Source organism: Sarcophilus harrisii, chromosome 5, assembly GCF_902635505.1.
Source record: "Sarcophilus harrisii chromosome 5, mSarHar1.11, whole genome shotgun sequence".
NCBI lineage: Eukaryota > Metazoa > Chordata > Mammalia > Dasyuromorphia > Dasyuridae > Sarcophilus > Sarcophilus harrisii.
This window is the reverse complement of record NC_045430.1, coordinates 176,241,047-176,255,709: the sequence shown is the minus strand read 5'-3', so window position 1 is coordinate 176,255,709 and position 14,663 is coordinate 176,241,047. Positions and strand designations below refer to the sequence as shown.

The following is a 14,663-nucleotide window of genomic DNA, read 5'->3' as shown; positions in this document are numbered from 1 at the left end:
TGATGCTGCCATTTTGAAAGAAACAATGGAGGTACCATCATTAGATTTAGAAGTTGGAAGTTGGAGAAGATGATGAATGAATTCAGTTTAGTTTTTTTGTACCTATTAAATTTGATATGCCAGAAAGAAATAAGGGAAGATGTCCAGGTTTCAGCTGGAGCTATTATAAGCTGGAGTTGGACATAAGGATTTATAAGGAGTTGGATATAAGAGTTTGGAGTTATATGTATAACACTGAGATGCGTGAGATCACTAAGACAACATGATGAGACAAGGAATAAAAAGGGTTTAAGTGAGAAAATTGGTTCACTCTTAAGTGAATTACCATGAGGATAACAATTAGATGAAGTAGAAGGGGGAAGTCAGATAGGTCACAAAACCCAAAGGAAGAGAGAGTATCCAAAAAGCATGTCAAATTCTGGAGAAAGGTTGAGGAAATAAGGGTTGAAAAAAGAATGCTAGATTTGACTTTAGCCCAACTGGATTTAGATTCCAAAGTCTTTTATTAGTTCTGTGCTATCCTTAATAAGCATCAAGTCACTTAACTTCTTTGGACCCCAGTTTCTTCATTTGTAAAATGTGGGGACTGAATTAAAAATTGCCTCTAAAGGTTTTTTTTTTTTTTCTGATCCTATGAACTTGCTGTTTTTTGATGAGGTTTCATAAATTATTTTGGATGGCAGTGGCAAGGAGAAAATTAATTCCCTCACCTTTTCCATCTCTGGAGGAAAACAACAGTGGAAGCTGATTTTATGTACAAGGAAGAAGAGGATCAATTTCAGAGAAGCCAGAGCACTGTGCAATAAGAAGCTTAAATGGTTATTATTGGGCTTGGACTGGAATGGTCACCCTCACTTTTTGGCCCTAGGTAAAAAATCAACTGTCAATTAAGAGAATTATTTATTTAACCTGTTATTTAATTGGTCAGTTTAAATAGTAGTCTTTCCACAGAGAGAGGAAAGGAAGGAAAGGGAAAGGAAGAGAAAGATAGTGACTGTGTTTCTGCTTCCTTAGGTAGTACTTGAAAACTGGACCATTTCTTTTTTATCCTTCCTTCCTTGCCTATATTTCTTTTTTTGTAATTTAATATTTTTTTATTTTTCTAATTACACATAAACATAGCTTTCAACATTCTTTTTGTTGTTGTTGTTGAGGCAATTGGGATTAAGTGACTTGCCCAGAGTCACACAGTTAGGAAGCATAAGTGTCTGAGATCAGATTTGAACTCAGGTCGTTCTGACTTCAGGGTTGGTGCTCTATCTACTACGCCACCTAACTGCCCCTCAACATTCATTTTTATAAGATTATGAGTTCCAAATTTTCTTTTCTCCCTCTCTCCTCTATTGCTTTCCTCTCCAAGACAGCAAGCAATCTGATATAACTTATACATGTACAATCATATTAAACATATTTCCATATTAATCATGTTGTATAAGAAAAAAACGGAAAAAAAGAGAAAAACCACAAGAAAGAAAAAGCAAACAACTTAAAAAAAAAAAAGATGAAAACAGTATGCTTCAATCCATATTCAGTCTCCACAGTTCTCCCTCTGGATGTGGATGGAATTGTCATGGATCAATATATTGCTGAAAAGAGCTGAGTCTATCATAGTTTATCATCACAATTTTGCTGTTATCCTGGTTCTGTTTACTTTACTCAGCATCAGTTAATGTAAGATTTTCCAGGCTTTTTAAAAATCAGCCTGTTCATCACTTCTAGTAGAACAATAATATTCCATTACATTCATAAACCATAACTTATTCAGCCATTCCCTGATTGATGGATATTTACTCAATTCCTTGCTACTACAAAATGACCTCTTCGGGATATAGATCCAGTAATGAATGACACTGGATCGATTAATCAATCAAATTCTATCTTTACCATCTACCTACTCCTTCATTCTTGCTTATTGAGACCATAACCTCTTGATGCCTTAGTATCTTCACCTGTGAAAAGGGGCTAAAACTTAATTCACAGGCTTGTTGCTAAGAAAGCACTTTGTTAATTTTACCATGATCTTTAAAACTGAATTTTTTATTCTCTTTTCTGCTTTCTCTTCACTACAAATGTAGAAAGAATGAAAATAATGTGGGAAAAGTTATTTCAGTAAAGCATGGTACCTTAATACAAAAGGAGTTTCAGGAGACATTTGATTTCATAAACATTTATTAACACCTACTGTCGGCCACTGCGCTAAACAGTGGAAAAATAAAGACAAAAATGAAAACTTTCTCTTAAGAAGTTTTCATGGTGGGGGTGGGGGAGAGGGAAGAAGGAGCGAATATAACATGTGTATAGTTGGTTACAACAAGTAACCCAAGAGGAAAATGGTGGCTCAAGAGAGGCTTCCTGTAGGAGGCAGCACTGGAGCCGAGTTTTGGAAGAAGTAATATGAAGCAGAAGTGAGGAAGAAATGAATTCTAGGCATGGGTGATAATCAGTGTAAAAGCACAGGCCCTTCTTGGAATGAATAAGGCTGTATTAGGTGTGTAGCATCCCTCTGGTTGGCCCTGTGACTCAAGCAAGGCTTGGAGGTAAGAAGCTGGCCAGCTCTATAGCCATACATTGCTCCTATGCTTTCAATTCAAATGACCAAGGTGCAGGCAGGCAGCCCCTTCTGGCAGTGCAGCAGGGGAGAATGCCTTTCTCCATTCCTCTCCTCCTCCACCCCAGGAGAAAAGACTTGTCTATATCATCAACACGTGTTTGCTTAGTTTAGTGACAATTTCATTATTAGGCATTACTTTGACCCAAGTCAATCCAACTACTCTTCTTTCCCCTCATGGTGCGGAGGCAGAAACTTGCATTTGCTGGGATTAGAACAGAGCAGATGGAGCCTGCGCTCGCCTACGTGGATAGGAAAGCAGCACAGTCAGAGTCCCCCTCTCGCCTGTGGAAAGGTGACAGTGCTGAGGTACGCCCATTGTAGGTCCCATCCTGGGGAGCCTGACCCAGAGAAAAGCCCCAGTCTCATACTGTGCTCCATCAGGTTGGCCTCTATGAGCTTGCAGAGATTGTTCCTTACCCACAGCTCTCTCTCTAACGTGCCACAGGATCAAAGGGGCCAGTTTCAGTGTCCTGTGTCCTGTTTATTGTTGCAGATGTGCTGAGAAGAGTCTTGCCCTTACTAAAATGTGTAGGAAGACAAATGCTGGAACAGAGAAGCACATGCTGATCAGGAAACCTGGTTACTGTGTCAGGTGCATTCCATCTCCTCCCGCCTCGTGCTTCATTCTCATGTCCATGGTCAGAACTGCTCAATAGGCAATGGGCTCAGTAAAGGATCTCTTTCCAGATGGCCTCTGACTTCACTTCCATACAATGCACCCCCTTCACTGATTCCTCTTCAATTAAGCTTTATGCAGCCTCTTCTCCTTGTTTCCTTTATTCATAGTGAGAAAAGTCAGTAGGACACCTTACTAATTTGGGGTAAAACACAGAGCATCCTCACTCTGACTGAATCCCTAGAGACAACCAAAGTCATGGCCTAGTTGACTTCAAATTCATAGCAAGAAAATGTTCACCATTCATCTTCAATATGGACCACTACCTTACTTTAAGAGTAAGGCTCCCACCTCATTCCTAAACTTTAACTCATGAATAAATATTGGAGATACAGCACTTACTATGCTTATTAGGCAATCAAGGAAACGAAGGCATAGGTATGTTCCCAAGACTATCACAAAACTGTGGCAAAATCAAAGAAGCTGGGAACTTAGAGGGTTCTGGATTCCAATTCCTAAATTTGGCTTGTGTAGGATCACAAAGCCTTCACGTGCCCGATAGTGGTCTTGAGATACGCTTAAGAGAAGCTAATAGATGCCCCTAAAAGAAGAACAGACAGATTAACTTTGCAGAGACTCACATAGTCAGACTCAGAAGTCACTCCCTAGGATGGAGAAGAGGAAATCTGCTGGATCCACGAGAGTGAATTTGATTTATTCCTCTTTTTCCACCCATATGTTTCCCATATCTGGCAAACATTCCAATTGCTCCCTAGCAAGAAACTGGTTAAGAAAAGGAAAGCTCTTTTCTAGATTATATTAGATGCTTGGTTTTACTAAGAACTCAATGAGAGTCAAAGGTAAAGAAAAGAACAAGAGAGGGGATTGGGGAGGCTGCTAGAAAATAGGAGACCCAAGCAGCCCCAGTCCCTGGGTGAAAGGGTGGGGAAAGGGGGTGGCAGATGGTTGCTAAGAGTGAAAGGAGGCGGTGGCAGCAGTATGAATGAACCAGTCGTACCGTGGATTCTGGGAGATCACTTCAAACCATTTGTGCTGCCCTGGCTGCTTGTGCTGTCCCAGGCTGTCATTCCTCCTCACTCCTTTGAATTTGGTCCTTCCTCCTGTCTTCCTCCCACCAAACCTTCATTAAGAGAACTCTATGCTGGTTAAAGCCCACAGAAAGAGAAGGGTAAATTTGTGAGGAAGTGGAAGGAGGAAGGAAAAAGCACTAATTACGATTCTATGGGTATCATGCTACTCAGTGACACTAGTCTCTCTCTTCTGGCTCTAAGCCCCTCTAAATCCTTCGCCCTTACTCCCCCTCCCCTTCTTCTTCCCTCCGCCCCAGAACCTACCACACAACTCCTAACTGAGCATGTTACCCCTGCCACCAAAGAAGAGCTCAGTCAGCATTTGGGGGTGGGAGTGAGGACGATGTGGCGTGGGCAGGAGGCCGGCCAATTGCAGCAGCCCAGTCTTGGGCAGTTGGAGCCTTCTTTCTGTCTTCCTTCCATTCTCCCACTCCCATCCTGCCACCCCCAGAAGAAAGAAGGAAGGAGCAGCAACTGTGTGAGAAGAGAGAGAGAGACGAGGAGCTGGCTTCAGAGACTCTCTTGCTGCAGCCCTGTCCAATCTAGCCTATCAACTGCTACCCAGCATCTCCCTCCAACGGTACCAAAATAGCTGCCAACGCCTTCGATTCCCAGCCCGGCACTTGACTCTCACTCCTCCTCTCTTGCTCATACCCCGGCCCTTCTCTCTTCAATCTGAAGGGGGAGGGGGGGGGGCAGGGAGGAAGAAGCAGCTTGGGGGGGGAGGGGGGAAAGAAGAAAGGAACAGAGAAAAGAACGTTGGGAGGAAGGAAGGAAGGAAAGAAGGAAGGAAGGAAGGAACAGAGGAAGGAAGGAAGGAAAGAAGAGAGGAGAGGAGCTTGCTTGCCTGAGCAAATCGCCTCGGCTTCACTGGAAGCCTTCGGCATTAACCCCTCGAGGGAAAGCAGAGGAGGGGGTGGCTGTGTTAATACATAAGAGCACTGCATCACGCTAATCTTCTCCCCAGAACAGTATGCGTCAGCAGTACATTCACGTTCTGACTGAAGGACAAAAGGATGAGAGAGCAGTCTGCGTGGCTGCTGCCTGCAACACCTCCAGCCCAGCGAGAGGAGACAGTGGGAGGAGAGTGCAGGGGGCCCGCTACCACCGCTCCTAGGAAGAGGGGAAGATGCTCCCCGGGATGGGCGCTCCTGACACATTCTCGACCACCGCCGCTGCCGCTGCCTCTGCCTCTGGTGCTGCTGCTTCTATCACTGCTGCAGTCAGTGGACAACAAAGGCACTGAAGGCAACAAAAGGCAAACCCCACAACTCGCTACCTCAACACAAAGGGAGAGCCAGCTCCGATCTGGGGACCCTGGGAGGAGGAGAAAGCCGGCCGATATCTGGGAGTTGCTACTGCTACCGCTGCTGCCACTGCTGGACCCGTTTTGGCACCGAGGGCTCACTGGAGGGGCTTGTGGAAAGCCTCCTACCACCTTTGGCTCTCTGTTCCCCTCTTGGGGGGACTGGGTTTGGCCCCAGCAACCTCTCCACACTGCCGGCCCTCCTCAGAGGGCTGGCCGGAATATTGCTCGCAGCTGGAGAGGAAGGCTGATACTAATGCATCTACCGGCTAGAAAGCTAAGCTAGTTCCTCCCTGCCCCTCTTCCTCCTCTTAAGAGAGAGAATAAAAAGGGGGTGTGTTATCTGGGGAGGGAGAAGCAGAAAGAAACCACATACATTGCCTCCCCCTCCCCTTCTTCCCCAACCCTAAGAGCACTCCATGAGCTAACAACTGCAATCAGCTGCCGTTGGCCCAAGAGAGGTGCTCCGTGGGTGAGAAGCGTGCGGCTCCCCGAAGAGGAGGTTCACAAAGGGAAGTGGGAGTATCAGCAGGAAGGAGTGTCTCCTAGGAAGCTTTGGTTTTTTCCCTCTTTTCTATTTTCTTTGGGTGGCAACAGAAGGGGGCACAGTTGGGGGGGGGGTCAGAGGAACACTTTGGCAATGAAGCTTCTTCACTGGCTGCTTGTGAGAGCTGGCGCCAGGGTCCAAGGACAAAGCTGGGAAGTGCTGGTGGCGCTGCTCTCTGGGGCGCAGGGGGGGGATGCACCTGCATAGCCCAGAGGGCCTCATCTTTTTCTGGTTCTACTCAATTCTGCTGCTTCGCCTGCTCCTGCTCTGGATTTACTAGAAGCCATTTTGTCTCCCCCACCCCTTTTTCCCCCCTCTACTCCCCAACCCCATCCCTACTCCTTTCCCCCTTCCCTTTGTTAATTAAAACTAAGGAGTGAGAATGGGAACAATGTACCCAGCTCCTGTGGTGAAAGCCTAAGGACTCGACGCCAATTCCTTCTGAGGTAGGTGCCGGTGAACTGTTCGGGGATTGCTTTGGTAGGGGGCCAGAGAGCTAGTTTTGGGGGTGGGGGAAGAGAACTCGTTTTCTGAAACGTGGGTGTAGGGGAAGAGGAGATGGTGGATGGGGGACCACATTTTAGTCTGGCCTTTTTCCTGGCCGGATCTGCTCTGTCTCTCTGACTGCTCCCTCCCCACCTCCTTCTCCAGATGGAAAGAGGAGCTCCTAGCTCACTTAAGCCGGGGTAGGGCCGGTTTTCCTTTCCGAGCCAAAATCCCAGGCGATGGTGAATTATGAACGTGCCACATCATGAAGCTCTTGTGGCAGGTAACTGTGTACCACACCTGGAATGCCATCCTGCTCCCCATCGTCTACCTCACAGCGCAAGTGTGGATTCTGTGTGTTGCCATTGCCGCCGCCGCCGCTGCCGCCGCCTCCGCTGGGCCCCAGAACTGCCCCTCCGTCTGTTCGTGCAGTAACCAGTTCAGTAAGGTGGTGTGCACGCGGCGTGGCCTGTCTGAGGTCCCCCAGGGCATTCCTTCTAACACCCGGTACCTCAACCTCATGGAAAATAACATCCAGATGATCCAGGCTGACACCTTCCGGCACCTTCATCACTTGGAGGTCCTGCAGTTAGGCAGGAACTCCATCCGGCAAATTGAGGTGGGGGCTTTCAATGGCCTGGCCAGCCTCAACACCCTGGAGCTCTTTGACAATTGGCTGACTGTCATCCCTAGTGGGGCCTTTGAGTATTTGTCTAAGCTTCGGGAGCTCTGGCTTCGAAATAATCCCATTGAGAGTATCCCCTCTTATGCCTTTAACCGGGTGCCCTCCCTCATGCGCCTGGATTTGGGGGAACTTAAGAAGCTGGAATATATCTCTGAGGGGGCTTTTGAGGGACTGTTCAACCTCAAGTACTTGAACTTGGGCATGTGCAACATCAAGGACATGCCTAACCTCACACCCTTAGTGGGACTGGAGGAGCTTGAGATGTCTGGGAACCATTTCCCTGAGATCAGGCCCGGCTCCTTCCGTGGCCTGAGCTCCCTTAAGAAGTTGTGGGTCATGAACTCCCAGGTCAGCCTGATTGAACGTAATGCGTTTGACGGGCTGGCCTCACTAGTAGAACTCAACCTGGCCCACAACAACCTCTCCTCCTTACCCCATGACCTGTTCACTCCGCTGAGGTACCTGGTGGAGCTGCACTTACACCACAACCCTTGGAACTGCGATTGTGACATTCTGTGGCTAGCTTGGTGGTTGCGAGAGTACATCCCTACCAACTCCACCTGCTGTGGCCGCTGCCATGCCCCCCTGCACATGCGTGGCCGCTACCTTGTGGAGGTCGACCAGACTTCCTTCCAGTGTTCTGCTCCCTTCATCATGGATGCACCCCGGGACCTCAACATTTCCGAGGGTCGGATGGCAGAACTCAAGTGTCGGACTCCCCCCATGTCCTCTGTGCGGTGGCTGCTGCCCAATGGGACAGTGCTCAGCCACGCCTCCCACCACCCACGGATTTCTGTCCTCAGCGATGGCACTCTGAACTTCTCTCATGTGCTGCTCACAGACACAGGGGTGTACACTTGCATGGTGACCAATGTGGCAGGCAACTCCAACGCCTCGGCCTATCTCAATGTGAGCACGGCCGAGCTCAACACCTCCAACTACAGCTTCTTCACTACAGTCACGGTGGAGACCACAGAGATCTCTCCCGAGGACACCACCCGCAAGTACAAGCCTGTGCCCACCACCTCCACCGGCTACCAGCCAGCTTACACCACCTCCACCACAGTGCTCATCCAGACGACCCGAGTGCCCAAAGTGGCCGTGACTACGGCAGACACCAACGACAAGATGCAGACCAGCCTGGATGAGGTCATGAAGACCACCAAGATCATCATTGGCTGTTTTGTGGCAGTCACTCTGCTGGCTGCTGCCATGTTGATCGTCTTCTATAAACTTCGTAAGAGGCACCAGCAGCGCAGTACAGTATCAGCCGCCCGGACAGTTGAGATTATCCAAGTAGATGAAGACATGCCAGCAACCACAGCAACAGCGGCTTCATCCAGTGTATCAGGTGAGGGGGCAGTAGTGCTGCCCACAATTCATGACCATATTAACTACAACACCTACAAACCAGCACATGGGGCCCACTGGACAGAAAACAGCCTGGGGAACTCTCTGCACCCCACAGTCACCACTATCTCTGAACCTTATATAATTCAGACTCACACCAAGGACAAGGTACAGGAAACTCAAATATGACTTTCCCTACCCCTCCAAAAATTATAAAATGCAATAGAATGCACAAAAAAAAGACAGCAACTTTTGTACAGAGTGGGGAAAGACTTTTTTTTCTTGTATATGCTTATATATTAAATCTATGGGCTGATAAGAGAAAGATTATATTAAAATTTAAAAACAGAAACAAAATCAAAACAAAAACTATTTTTTAACTTGTAAGTTCTATTTAAAGGGGAATGGGGAAAGGGAATTTTGGCAATGTTTGTGTGTGTGTGGGGGTAGATGACAGAAAAAAAAATGACTTGTTATCCTGCTACAGGGCTTTCTGGAATAAGGTTGAATCTGTTTAAAAAAAAAAAAAAATAAAACAAAATCTCTGAAGAGGTAGGGTAAGGGGGTGGGAAGGATAGACTAATACTGTCATTTTTAGAAGATGCTTCATAGGATGCAGTAAATATCCATTTCTACAGACATCTTTCTTAATTCCCGAGAGCTGTCTTTGCAGGTTTATATTAAAAAGAAAAAGAAAAAGAAAAAAAAAAAAAAAAAAACATGAAAAAGCACCAAGAATTTGTACTGTGCCAAAATGTTAAGATGCAATAATTTTTTTCTTCAGAGTCCTTGGGAGAAATAGAACTATAAATGTATTTTTAAATAGGAAAACCACCAAAATTGAAGCGAACCTTTGAAAGGTCTCAGCTTGTATGGTTGTCCATGTGCACACGGCTCCTCTGTCTGCGCACACGGACTTACATGCAGCTCATCTAATGGAATGCTTCAGGAAAGAGCAGAGGAGGAAAGGAACTGGCGTAGCTCTCAGTCAAATGCTTTAACATTGCACCAGATTCCTGCAGTTTGGTTTAACCCACTGTGTGTAGGAATTGTGTGTGTATTCAGGGTTTCCTATGAGGAGGAGACCTGCCGGGGATCCAGGGTCAGGGATGGGGAGGTTAGGGGTGGGGGGAGGGTTGGAAGCAGGGTGAATGTATTCATAAGAGGCCATAAATTAGCATCATCCCGCCCACCTGTTGTTCCAGATATCTGACAAATGATTGTAGACAATTCTGATATTTTATGATTTCTTTTTAAGTTTTAAGATTAAGAGTGGGGAAAGGATGAAGGGTTTGGGAGAGTGGAAGCTTTTCTCATGGTTGTGATTATGTGGCTAACATAAATGCTGATTCATTAGGGATTATTGGCTGCTATCAACTAGTGGTGGGGAGTAGAGAAGGGCACAACTTGAGGAAAGAGAAAAGGGCCATGATAGGTTATAGTTTGTTTATGGAATGCAGCCTTTTCTCACCTTTGTGGTTGATAAAAATAATGGAAAAATCTACTGTTAAAAAATTGTTTAACATATATTTAAAAATCCATATAGAAAGTCAAGGACACACAAACAACCTCCTCCCCCACTCCCCTAGATGGGTTTCAAAGTAAGCTCTGTTAAATACAGCTCAAAAGGGGGAAGGCTTCCCTCCCCCAGGCCCACCTCTGGTGGAAGAGTGAAAAGGATGGAATTTGGGGATGGGGAGGAGGGTGGAGAAAGCTGAGGTCTCTATTGCTTCTGGTCCATTTAATGATGTACTTACTTTCATTTATTATTTTAGCTTTAAAAAAAAGAGTTCAGATTTGAAAGAGGGAGGGGTTGGGTGGGTCGAGAAACGTCAACAAAAGCATACTGACTGTAACGTGAGAAAAGTGTATTTTTGTATTTTAATAAATATTGTTTAATTTTTAATTCAGTGTCCCCAAAGGGTTAAATTGAATGGCAGACTCTGAAATCCATAGGTTCACTGAGTGGGTCAAAAGTACCAAATAAAAACTATTTAAAAAAGAAAACAAATAAACAAACAAAAAAGAGGAAAGGAGAGATGGAAAAAAGGAAATGTTCATAAAAAAATTTATTGAACATTTTAAAAACTGTCATCCTTTCCTTGGCATAAATAAATGCACCTACAATGCTAGACATCCTCCTTGAGCTAAGTGTGTTGCTCCCTAGGACCTGTTGGGATATACCCAATTCACTGTGCCCTAAGAGAGGAAGGGCAATGGGCCAACTTCAGCTCCTCAGCTCACTTTCTCTGGCCAAAATTAAATGCCACCTCAGCAGATGCTTTGGGCAGGCCGAACCTATTCTGCTCAAGGACCCTGTGGGACCTAGATTTAGGAGTCTGGCAGCAACCTATGTTGGCTCAGCTTTCTGATGGACAGCAAGTCTTCTCTGTTTTAAGGGTGCTAAGTGGCTGAGACTATTTTGGTGGTGGGTATCTATTTAAAATAATTCCATCCAAATGAAACCAAACATTAGGTGCCTAATGGGTTCAAAGGATCGAGCTAATGATGTCCGGAGTGAATGGATCTGAAATGGGGACCCTGTGTTTCTCAAGTGCTAGTGCTTCTACTGATGCAAGGAAGGGAACTGAGTGGGAGTGATCACTATAGCACTAAAGAGGGAAGAAAAGAAACAGGAAAGCAGTATTTTGCAACAATAAGAGAATGGATAAAATAGTAATATCCAGAAGCTGGGATCTAACATAAAGCCAGGAAAATATAGGCTGAAAAATTCCATTTAAGAGGACTACAAAATGCATAAATAAATGCAACTACAAAACAGAGCAGAAATACATAAAGATATAATTAAATGGAGAGATGGTTTCATATTCATATGTGAGCCAATATAACAATAACAAGACTATCTCCATTAATCTACATATTTATCAGGATTCCAATCAAATTAGCAAGGGTATACTTTATAGAATTAGTCAAAATAATAACATGGAGCAAGATAAAAGTCAAGATATCAAGGAATATTGAAAATAAATTCTAGATCCCAATGCTATATGAATAGTCATGATAGTTCAGTTTAGAATTATGTCTTATACAGGACTATACTCTTCTAGGATGACAAGCTGCCTCTTTAATATCATTAGTTCCCAAATACATTTTGCTTCAATCATATTTCCATTTCTCTCCATATATACACATAGAACACAGAAAAAGTTTACAATGTAGAAAGAGAAAGGAGTTAACCTGATAATGTGGTAGAAAAGACAGTGCCTCAGCCCCTTGATAATTCTCAGAGAGGCAAATCAAGCACTTCAGAGTGGCTTCTCAGATGTGCTGTAGCTTTTTCTCCTTAGTGAAGAATAGGGAGGAAAGTAGCAGAAATGGTAGAAGTGAGGGAGAGTTAGGAAGTTAATTTCCCAATCCAACCACAATGTAAGCAGTTGTTTCAAACAAGACTGACTTGGATATACAATAGTTCTTTACAGAAATGGTTTCCCTGATCTAAAATAGTACGAATAAGTAGAGTAAGTAAGACTTTGGTGCAAGTACTATGGTATAGAAAGAGAAGGTAATTTGAAATTATGCTAGGGATTCCCAGAACGAAACACTACTTTACTTTGGCATCAGAGTTATATTCCTGGTATTCACATATTAACACTTAAATGTACTGGGGATGATGGCTATGATCAAGGCAGCCCAAAAAGGTAACTGGGAAGTGATATGGAAAACGGCTAAAGGCCTTGCTGGCCTTAGTCCTTTAATGAAAGCTTTGTTTCTCCTTCCCTGTCTTCTCAAGCATAGATTGTTTTAAGAACAGAGTACCTAAAGTCATGCTAGCTCTTCCTAGAAACTTCCTGCTCAAAAACAAGTGGAAATCTCTTCTTTGGCAGGCTTTCAAAGCAGAGAAGAGAGGAAACCCCATCAGAACAATGGAGACCATTAATTGCACGCTCAAATGAATTGTGGCATTTGTTATCTGAGAAATATATTCAAGTAACTGCTTTTCCATAACCAGCAGGGGGCCTTCAGAGAGTCCTGAGACAATAATATTCCATCTTCCAGCTCAACCAACTATAAATACAATACCTCTCAATGATTAATTCTAAGAGAAAACACTAATTTGTAGACTAGTAGACATGTCTAGATCTAAAATTTGTCAGAAAGCACTTACTTGGTGGTTCTGAAATATCTCCCTCCAGGAAGGATCAGGTAAAAGTAGCCAAGGAAATGGATACTGAGTTACTAGACTTTTAGGATATTCCTAAAATTCACTGTGAAGCTATAAAATCTGTAGCACCAAAGATAGCACCCACAGAATGAATGCATAGGTCCTTGGCAGCGGTAAATTCTGTGGGTGGATAAAGCACAAGCAAAAGGAGAAGAGGGCTTTGGGTAGAGAGAGCACTAAGTGACTTGTCATTTTTGGTACAGATGATTTTAGTACTATAGGGAACCTTAGAGGACATCTGGTAAAACCTCCTCATTTTAAGAGGAAGAAACTGAGGCAGTTCTGGGGAAGTTATGACTTAGAACTAAAAATGTGAAAGACAGGAAAGACCACAGAAAAAAGAAATCAAGTCCAACCATCCATCTGACAGAAAAGATCCCATCTATGTCTTGTTAATGGCTACAAACTGGGAGATGAACATCAGTATTGAGACCTTCTAGTCTTCAGCTCTGTCCATTGGACAAAGCTTTACATCACCAAACAAAAGATACATGACTCTGCAATCTAACATGATGCCCTTTCAATGGGATCCTTTCTCTGCTCTTTTTGACTTCCCGTCTTGAATTCTGACCAGAAGGAGCGAAAGTATTGACCCAATGGCAAAGGGCCACTTTTTGAAAGGAAATTTCTTTTCTTGAATGCGTGGAGTAACACAACATTCCTAAGCAGGTTTGCTGACTTTCTTAGGGATGGAGCAAATCATGATGACATGATTCCAGAGAAGACAAAGAGTGATGGCGAGGGGAGAGACAGGTTGGGTAATCCTGAGGAAATATGGCTCTGCTCAGCTTCTACCTAATCTTTCCCCCAGAAGCTCTATAGGGATCACCAATCTAGGACTGCCTTACTGAGAAAGTTCTCTGATAGAGAAGCCTTTTAATCTTTATAGAGAAGATCTCTTGATCCCTGCAAAATCAGGGACATCAGGATTGTCACACCCATAGAAGCTACTCAGAGGCCTTCATCTCAGCAAGTCTAATACTGTAAACTTATTATTTATGGAGGGCAGACAGGCCTTGGGGCCTAGAGACATTAGCATTATCATGCTATTTAACATGTATTGAGGCCAACAATGTGCTGGGTACTGAGTTCTGCCATTATCTTCTTTTGCTGTGAGAGAAGGGTTACAGTCCAGGGTCAGCTCTAGTGAGCTTTGGCTTCCTTTGGGGAATGATGGGTAGAGACTACAAGAGTTGAATAACCCTCATTGACTACAGGCTTCCCACTTGAGGGGGCCAGAGCCCATAATTGGGGATCCAACATTTATTGCAACATAGCAGCAGGAACTTAAAAATTGGGGTGAGGGAGAGAAATGAAGAAGGAACATTTTAATCTAAACATATGTCTGATTTTATCTTCACTGCCAGCACTCAGTGCTCCATGCCATCAGGCTAATGCAGAAACTGCTCGCTCCATTTCTAAATCCTGCCTCAGCTAAATTGCAAGGAAGCTTTTGGCTCACAGTGCTTCTCCTTGTCCCTGTCCATTCAGAAAGCACCCTTTCCCCAGTAGGGGGGGAAATAGTCTGGGCAGCAGATTAAGGATGTTTTCATTCTGGCTTTAAATTAAAAGAATAAATGATTTCCCTACAGCAAGGAATAAGGGTTTTCTGGAATGGAACAGTCAAGTACATGGGTCACTACATACACAAAGGACTACATGCACAGGGTTGGGTGTCACTGCTTGAGGCTACCCCATCTATGCCCAGAAGAAAGAAAACAGGAGACACTAGGAAGGAGAAATATTGGCCAAAAGCCAAGGGACCTGTACCAAAGACAGCTTCAGGCA

At 44.5% G+C, this 14,663-nt stretch overlaps 2 protein-coding genes across 2 annotated transcripts in view; one reads left to right on the top strand and one right to left on the bottom strand.

Moving 5' to 3' along the window:
• SND1 (staphylococcal nuclease and tudor domain containing 1) overlaps positions 1 to 14,663 on the bottom strand; it is a 468,465-nt gene that overhangs the window by 73,529 nt on the left and 380,273 nt on the right. The window lies entirely within an intron of this gene.
• Positions 6,910 to 9,411, top strand: LRRC4 (leucine rich repeat containing 4). The gene has a single exon (XM_003771583.4). It carries the CDS (start codon positions 6,923 to 6,925, stop codon positions 8,879 to 8,881), a length of 1,959 nt encoding a protein of 652 aa, XP_003771631.1. The 5' UTR covers positions 6,910 to 6,922; the 3' UTR covers positions 8,882 to 9,411.

Coding starts and splice junctions, on each gene's coding strand:
- LRRC4 (XM_003771583.4), top strand. CDS start 6,923: ATGAAGCTCTTGTGGCAGGTAACTGTGTACCACACCTGGAATGCCATC.